The 8,798-nt window shown below is 53.5% G+C and overlaps 1 protein-coding gene across 4 annotated transcripts in view; it reads right to left on the minus strand.

Annotated features, from left to right (window-relative positions):
- Positions 1–461: 461 nt before the first annotated feature.
- UIMC1 (ubiquitin interaction motif containing 1) overlaps positions 462–8,798 on the minus strand; it is a 34,960-nt gene continuing 26,623 nt past the window's right edge. For 3 of the 4 annotated variants that reach the window (XM_031055329.1, XM_014312250.2, XM_031055327.1), the window contains 4 exons: positions 4,719–4,797; positions 3,070–3,190; positions 1,330–1,393; positions 462–958 (listed from right to left, as the gene is read on the minus strand). In XM_031055329.1, the coding sequence (XP_030911189.1) occupies positions 926–958; positions 1,330–1,393; positions 3,070–3,190; positions 4,719–4,797 (297 nt within the window). In that variant the 3' untranslated portion in view covers positions 462–925. The remainder of the gene's footprint in view (positions 959–1,329; positions 1,394–3,069; positions 3,191–4,718; positions 4,798–8,798) is intronic. The other variant, XM_031055328.1, reaches the window with a different exon arrangement.

Consider the following 8,798-nt stretch of genomic DNA (forward strand, 5'->3'; position numbering starts at 1 on the left):
AGCGCCGTTTAAAGCCCGGGTTTAATGAGCTCCGCACCCGCTCGTGTCATTAATTAGCCATGGGTCGCCCTCCCCCGTTCCCCGTGAGGATGCTCTCGGGGAGCAGATCCCTCTAAGGCCCGGTACGACGCAGGCAAAGCCCCGCCGCCCCGGGGAGCGACCGAGCCACTCGGGGACAGGGAAAGCACCAAGGACACGGGGACACCTCCGGTCCTTGCATCCGCTGACTGCGGCTGTCAGCTGGCACCAAGGTGCTCTCTGCCCCTCCCGGCTGGGAATGTCAGTGCTGTGCTGCCGCACAGAGCACAGGACACTGCAGCCTCTGCCCCGAGCCCTCCCACCAACCCCAGCTCCAGGAGAGGCTCCTGGCAGTGTGACTGGGGACACACCGTCTGCTGCTGCTTCTACTCTCCTCCCTCCAGTGCCCTCCCATTCCCCAGAGAAAGCCAGCACAGCTCTGCCGTGGTGCTGCAGTTTCATAAAAACATACATAAATATATTTCCATTTCTGTCAGAGAGAGCAAAGCTGCACAGGCACCTATAAAACACACAGTCACTTCTCCACCCAGCGCTCCCAGCACAGGTTTTATAAAACATATAAAAGGGCCGCAGGAGACAAAGGCTGCAGGTGAAGCAGGGGTACAGTGCCAAGACCCTCGCTGGGGCACAGGGAGCAGCTGGGGGTCCCTGCAGCATTGCCACCCTCAGAACTTGTGTCTTCTCCGGCGGCAGCCTCTGGGCCGTTGCTGGCTGCCCGCATGGAGAGCCGTGCATGGCTCCGAGTCCACCACGCCATCCATGGCTTCCAAGGAGATGCCGGGTTTGGCACGGGAGCCATGGAAAGGAAGGTGCTGAAGGGAGATGGGGCTGTCTGCTGATGGCTCCCCATCAGCGGCTGAGAGCGTGGGAGAGGACTGCTGATCTCCTAATCCAGTGAGGGGGGTCCCCGTGTCAGCACCTGCAACAAAAGCACACATCAGCCCTCCTGTGAGCAATGGGTGCTGCCAAGAGCACCTCTCCCCCATCTTCTCCCCCTGTCCTTGGATCCATGCAGGGAAGTGCTGGTGCACAGACAGGGACAGCAGAAGCCTCCCACATCCCCCGGGAAGCTGGACATGTCTTGGGGCAATGGTTTAGAGGACACCTCTATTCCTGCAAGGGCTCTGGTGTGGGTCCAGTGGGCACACATCCAGTGGGTACTGCTAGGAATGTGTGCAGCCACCTGGGGAATTTACTCTCCCAGAACAGCCCAGGCCAAGCCAGGACCAAAAGGGGAGAGCTGGGAAAAGCAGCCCTGACCCAGCCAGGCTGGAATAGGAAGTTTTCCACCTTCAGATTTGCTCTCCGAGAGCTCCAGCATCCTGAGGAGTCCTCTCTCCTGCCTTCCAGTGTCCTGCCAAGGAGAGAACAACCATCAGAGCACTGCCACGAGGGAACCCCTTAGCCAGGATGGCCTCGTGGGCACTGGTTCCCCCAGCCCTCAGGGTCAGGCTGGGCACAAGAGGGACTGCAGTAATCAAGCAGAATCTGGTAAAGAGGGAGGCCAGGGTTCAGGATGCCATCCCCAAGCCCAGCCAGCAAGCACAGGGCTGTGATAAAAGGGGGCATCAGGGGCTCTGACACCACTGGAACACATCCCCCAGCACTGCATGTCCTAGGGCAGACTTGTCCCACTCTGTCCAAGGGTATTGGTGCTTGGTGCTGGAGAGAAGGGCCTTCCTTCAGGGCACAGCCAGACCAGGAACACACCTTGTACCCTCTCTCTGCCCCTGGGAAGATGCAGCCATGCTGGTCACACATGCCAGGGGAAGACCACTTGGCCTGGTTGCTTTGAGCCTCACTGGCCCAGCAAAGTCCCCTCTCCTGGCTGCTCCCTGCCCCCAGAACTGCTCTGGAAGGCACTGGCATCCCGGCTGTGGTGTTGGAGCTGCAAATCCCCCCAAAATGGGCCATTTCAGGAAACTGCAAGCCCAATTGTGCCATTAGGAAGCTTTGCAATGGCCCAGCCAATGCCCAGGCTTCCCCAGTGAGCTGCCACTCCAGTAAAAGACAGGGCCAGAGGTAACAGAGCCTTGCTGAGCCTTCCCAAAGAGCCCCCTGGCTTCAGCATCTTTCCCCCATACCCTGTGCCTGCTTGCAGGACCCACACACCAGCCAGCTGTGGGGCACAGGGACCCAAAGAGCCCCCCCAGAGCTGGTCACATGCAGGAGCAGCCATGCCCTGCAGTACTCTGAACCACACAGTGCTTGGCTGTATCCCAGCCAAAATCATCAACCAGAAATCTCATCATTTGCATCTGAATCCCCAAAGGGCTGAGGTCTGTGATGGATTTAAGGGATTATACAAAACTAAGACATCATGTTGCATCTTCATGCCGTGAATCACATTTCTGAGCGCAGGCAAAGCTGCAGCACGAGGCTTTTGCCCGCAGGAGCCAGCAGGAAGGCCTGGAAGGACCCTCCGTGCTCCCCTGGGACTGCCACGAGCAGGAAAAAGCACGGTGGGGGCTAACACCTGGCGAGTGACTGTGAGGCAGCTGCCACCCACGCTCCTGCCTCCCACCTCCTCTAGCAAGGCACGTTCCCCACACCCAGCACACCTCCAGCACACTCACTCCCCCACAACTCCCCTGGGACGCTGCTGCTCGCTCCCAGCACTGAGCAATTTCCCCTGCTCTGGCTCTAAAGCCTTCCCCGTGGGAATGGGCCTGTGGATATCCAGAGAGGTTTGTCATGCTGACGCTGGCCTCCCCTGCATCGACATTCAGCAGAGGAAGGCTGCAGGACTGAGGCTGTGCTGGCTGGCAGCAGGACAGCCCTGGCTGCCTGCCCACTGGAGAGGCTGCTGGCAGCTCTGCTGGATTAGCTCACCCCTGGGACCGCTCCGTGCTCCCACAGACCGTCGTGGGAAGGAGGGCAATGAGTTCTCTGTCCACAGCAGCCCACAGGGACAGGCAATCCTACACCAGGTCAGCTCATCCCTGCCAGCCAGGGAATCAGCTCCTGCTGCCAGCCCAGCCCCACAGCCAGCATAAAGCAAAGGGGATGGTGTGCAGGGTCGCCCCTCACCTTGGCTCTTCGCAGCCTCCTGGTTCCCTGAGCTTGCCTAGCAGCCTGAAGGCAGCTGTCCACGTGCCTCTGATACTGCAGCAGTGGCACCAGTGACTTACAGAGGTAGCACTTCTCACACCTGCCAGGCAGCAAAGGACAGAGCACTGCATTAGGATTCACCCTGCACCGGGCTCCCAGACACCAGCAGTGACTCTCCTCCCCCAAGCCATGCCGTGGAGAAATCGTGTCACCAAATCGTGTCACCAAATCCAGTCTCACCCAGTGGGGTCAGACCAGCACCAATCTCAAAGACTGAGTGATTATCAGTTCTCCCTGCCTGCTCCTCTGTATCCTGCTGCTGCAGCAGCGGGACAGTAATCAAATCTGCTCATCTAACTATCTCAAACACCACTGATTTTTCCCCAGACATAAAGCACCCTGTCAAAATCTACAGAAATGAAGTGCAAGGGCTTTGCAAAGGGGAGTTAAATTCTGCCTGAAAAGCAAACCAAGTGTGTTAAATCAGAGAGACATTTTACCAGGGCTGGATGAACTTGTCTGACTAGTAAATCAAGCCTTTCTCTGCACTGTCTCCATTTTACATCATGCCATGCAGGGAGAGGAATTGCAGAGCACATGCTCCTGCTGGGGGGTTGGCTCAGCTTGTTTCTCAAACCCCCTCGTTTGGGTGGAAGATGCTCAGGCTCACGCAGGACAACTGAGTGTTCTTGGGAAGAAGATTATTCTGGGTGAAAGGAGATGAAGGTCAGGCATAGATTTACACAGCTACACTCACTTCCACACCAGCTCTCAGCAGGGACTGAACCCTGCAGAAGAGGACACTGGCTCTTCAGGAGGGAAGCTGCATTCAGGAACGGACTATCTCCAAGAAGAGACAAAGCCCCCAGGGACCAGCCCCAGCAGCATTGTGTTCAGTTTGATAGTGGTACTCTCTGAGTGAAACACCCCAGGCTCTAAAATGCATATGGAGAGCCCCCATCGAGCAAAACTCTGCAGCACTTTTTCCCGTATTTTCTTTCCAGTCAGTGCTGATTACCCAGATAATGTGTCTAAACAGAAGCTGTCCTCTCTATAATTAGCCTAATTCCATTAGTGATGTTGCCATCCACTGTTTGTAACAGCAAAATTGCTTCCATAGCAGGGATTTTACTGTCAGATCCTCTCTTATGATGCTTTGTGTGGGTGGCAGGAGGAGGGGCTGCATGGAGAGAGATTAAACAAAGCCACTGCTATTCTGAAAGTCTAATTTAATTAAGAATATCACTACAGGTGCCATGTTGACAGCCTCCATGTCCTGGCCTCTTCTTTTCCCGGGGTTACCAAGCTCAAACCTCCCATCAGAAACTGGCTGAGTTAGCACCATTTTAGCTACAGCTCCCCACCAGCAGCCATGCGCCCCTGACCCGGCATGGATTGGGCTGAAAGGAAATCAGTGCAAAAATAAACAATCTGAGAACAGCAAATTCCTCTTGCTTCAGTTTAAATATAGCCAGCACTGCAACAAGAGGCACTGAGGAAAAGCAATTTCTTAGGGAAACACTGTCATAAGGCCAACGGCCAGCATATGTACAGGAATAAAGACATCCATAGCCAAGCTAGTACAGAAGCACAGAAATAATCTTGGAGGAGCAGGCATACCTACTTACTTGTCAATGTCTGAGGATGGTGGACTGCTTTTACCACCGGCAGCTTTATTTCTTGCCTCTCTCTGACGCCGGGTGAGCACTGGAGGAAAACCAGAAAGGGTTAACAAAAAGGGTTACTACCATTCACCCCAAACCATCCCTACATCATGCTCAAATGCACCAAGTTTCCACCACTTCCACTCAAAGCTGCAGCAGAAGTGATGGTAGAGCTGAAGAAGCAGTGGACGGGGACAAGCAGGGTTTTCTTTCCTGCGGAAGAGGTTGCTGGACAAGTGTCCTTTTTTCCTGGGGGGATTCTGAAAAATTTACCTTTCCCAGACTGGGGAGCCAGCTGACCACTTCACACCTAATTTGCCAGAAACAGCTGGATTGACAGTCTGTAGTTTACAGGAATTTCAGAGCTGATGACAGCAGTGTGATAGCCTGAGAGCAGCGTTACCCAGCTGCTCTGGCAGCACAGCCCAGCTCCCTGCCAAGCCAGGCTCCCGTGCCTGCTGCAGGGAGGGACAGTGCCAGCTGTGGGCTCAGGGGAATGCAGAGCTGAGGCAAGGGCTCTGCACCAGATCTTTGACAGAGAGCCTGGCTGGGAAGGGACACAGCTCACACTGGACAGGGAAGTTACAACAATTAGCCCACGCTCATCGCTTTCCCACTGCCCATATGAACCATGGTGGTGTCGTCCACAGACAGCCCTGGCAGTCCCCTTCTAGCAGGATGAAGATCTCTAGCAGGAGCAGTGCTGCTCTCCAGAAGCTCCAACACATGGGTAACCAGTAAGATCCCAGCTGAGCAGCTGGTGACGGACCCAACCATTTCTGTTCCCCCAGCAAGCCCAAGCAGCCTTTCCCAACTGGCTCTGCAGGCATCTGCAGGGAGAACGTTGGAGTGTTGTCCCTTTCACTTGAATTCCTCTCAGCATATTCCTGTTGACATACCACCAGCAAAGATCCTCAGGGAACATTTCAGATAGCTTAGCTTGCTTCACCAGGGACATTCAAGACTCCAGCTCCAAAACAGATGTCACAGTGAGCGCTCTCAGGCATGCTGGCTAAGGGGACAATGCAGGGAGCTGTTTTACGGCTTGGTGATGCTGCTTCCCATACTCAAGAGGACCAAAGTCTGACTCCAAGGTATAGGCACAACAAACCTGTTATTGTTAGCACATCATCTGTGATAAAGAAAGCAAAGCACAAAATTCTGTGCAGAACAAAAGGAATTCTCCCGAGTTTTAGCAAAATCCCATTTCTGGAATGTTGGGCAACCCCAATATCTATCCACAACGCAACACAGCCTTTGCTTCAGCAGCAATCACTGATCTGCAGCTACAACCAGCAATGTACAGTGAAGTGCTCAGAGCTGCTGGGGCTGATGGGAGACAACCATGCTGAAGAAACAAGCTCAAGGCTTCCTGGGATGTGGGTATTGTCTCCTAGGCGATGACTGATACCAACAGCTCATCGCTCACAGGAACTAAAGCAAACGCCTCTCTTCAATATAGCCTGGCCCAGATTTGAAGTGGCAGCCTGACTAGGATGACTGGTAACAATGGCCACCCCCCAGGCCATCCAGCCTCCCAAGAAGCCAACCAACACGTGTGTTCGACAGCGTGGGGAGAACTGCTCTCCAAATCAGCGTGTGCTCGTTAATATTCCTTAACGAGCCTTGTGCACCAGCTCAGGTGTTAATCACTTCTATTTTCTTCCAAAAGCAGTGAACACATATGGCATAATGGACCCATTAGAGATGTCTGAGTCTAGCTCTGCAGCTGCCCAGGAGGAGACCCTCAGCTGCATTGCTGAAAGAAGCAGCAGAGGAGAGAGAACAGGGCCAGCTGGTGAGGCACAACCCCTGCCCCCAAGAAGGGGGTTCAGAACACAGGAAAATACTTGCCACAGGCAAAATCCCCACCACAGAGCAGTGCTGACCTGCTTGTGTGACAGGAGCCTTGTAACTCTCCCAAATGCAATGCTCTTTGCTGGGTCAGACATACTCTGTGGCCCAAGAACAACCTTTTCCCTCGCTCGGCAATTCTTCTGGTTGACAAGTCATTCTTGGCCTGTTTGGCTCCAGCAATCACCCTGGGGAAGAGCAGCAAACCCTGCCCAGTATGGCCTTGCTATCAGCACACTCAGCCTGGGCACCTCCTGGGGCTGCCAGGTCTGGCTGGCATGTGGAGCTGCGAGGTCAGAGCCACTGAGCTCCTCATCTTCCTGCTCAGCCCACCTGTGGCCTGATCCACCAGCTCCCTGTGCCCACTACCAGCCATGCCACTTCCCTGCAGGATCTATCAGTGTCTGGCTCATGGCATCTTGTACCCTTCTCAGAAGCCACACAGTTTTCCCCTCCACCCATTTCATTACTTTCTGCTGTATCAGTGCCACTTCTACTGATGTGAAGAGCTTTTTAACAGCACCAGTGCTGCTGCTGAAGACTGACAGCTGCATCAAGACTGCATTTGAGCCTTTGGGAGGAAGGGATATACCAAATCCTCATTTTCTTGGGCTCGCTTGGGAACTGAGAATGCTGGATGGATGTAGATGGAGAGTGAGAGGCATCGAGTATGTCACAAAGCCCAGGAGTATTTGCTGTACTCAGCTGCAGCCAAGACTCCCTTCCAGACTGAGACCAGTGGATGCCTGCACTGGCAGCAGCAGTGGGAGATGGATGTGGTGACTCCAGCAGAGCCCTCTCACACAAGTGAGCCCCTTCAGTTGAGTGCATGAAGAAAGAGGGAGCTGGCACAGAAATTCCACAGCTCCACTCATTCACTTGGAATTAACACCAGTCACTGAGCTGGAAACCCAGGGCCTCAGCCTTCCTCAGCCTGGTACAGTGGCTAACACAACATCAGGCTCTTCTTTTTTATTTACTCAGATCACAGGAAAGTGGAAATTCATGATAAGATTTTCATGCTGCCCAGGTACGTGGCAGTCTGGGCATCCAGCCAGGTTGACCATGTACGTAGGGGAAGCAACTGTAGCTTCATCTTGCCCAGCTGCTCATTTGAAAACTTGCCCTTAGATATCATCCAGACTGAGCTGGCCTCCTGAGACCTAAGACTGAGAGACTTTGGTGCATGATTATAAGAAGGAAGAAGAGAAGTAAAACCAGCAAGACCCCATCCTTTTGTACTATTAAAATGAAAACCACTGACAGCTATAGTTTGCAGGACTGCAATTCCAGAGACATCAGGAGTAAGTCTAATTAATAAATCTGAAGACAGACTAAGAACCCCTGATCCAGTGCACCAAAGGAAAACTGAAGCCATTTTTTCTTAACGGATCAGGGCATGGCTTAGAGGGCAGAACTTTGACTTCCTCTCACACAAGGCTGTTGCTGTGCTCCCGAGGAAGCCAGCAGCCAGCCAAGAGCACACAGTGCTGCAGCAGCAGAGAACAGCCTCTGGACCCACACAGGAGCTGGCATTTGAATCAGAAGACAATTCTCTCACATCTTTTTTCTCCCCATGCATTAGCTTTACCTGTGGATGTTGTGCTAGTGGTGGATGCCAAGGTAACAGCCCTGGAAACAGAGTCCTTTTGTACCTGCACAGCTGTGCCAGGCTACTGTCTGGCCTCTGCTCAGAGCTGATCATCATCTCTGCCTATTCAACCCAAATCCCACAGACTAGCCCAGCAGCTGAGAGCCCTCTGGGTGCATTTGCCTTCCGACAGCTGTTGGAAACTGTCCTGAGGTGCCCCACGAGCCAGAGCCCCACAGGCAGGCAGGATTCTGCCCAAGCCTGGGAAGCCCATGGTACTGCAAAGAGCCTGGGTGCAAACAACACAGGTGTCTCAGACTGTTATGGCTAATAGAGCCTGGTCTCTACAGGGAAAATACTAGAATAACTAGCAATAGAAAACTCAAATTACTGTGATTTTGTCCCAGACCCATTGCTCTGCTTACAGCCATTATTACAGAGCAAAATTCCTTTTATTCCAGGCTGGTTTCCTTACAGGAGGATTGTTCTGAACAAGCCAGAACAGCAGAGTAGCAATTCCAAAATAACTACCCTTACAAACATCCCCAAGGAGACCAGCCTGGAAGCAGAATGGAGAGGCCAGCCTTGAACTCTGTCCT

Source organism: Geospiza fortis, unplaced genomic scaffold, assembly GCF_000277835.1.
Source record: "Geospiza fortis unplaced genomic scaffold, GeoFor_1.0 scaffold55, whole genome shotgun sequence".
NCBI lineage: Eukaryota > Metazoa > Chordata > Aves > Passeriformes > Thraupidae > Geospiza > Geospiza fortis.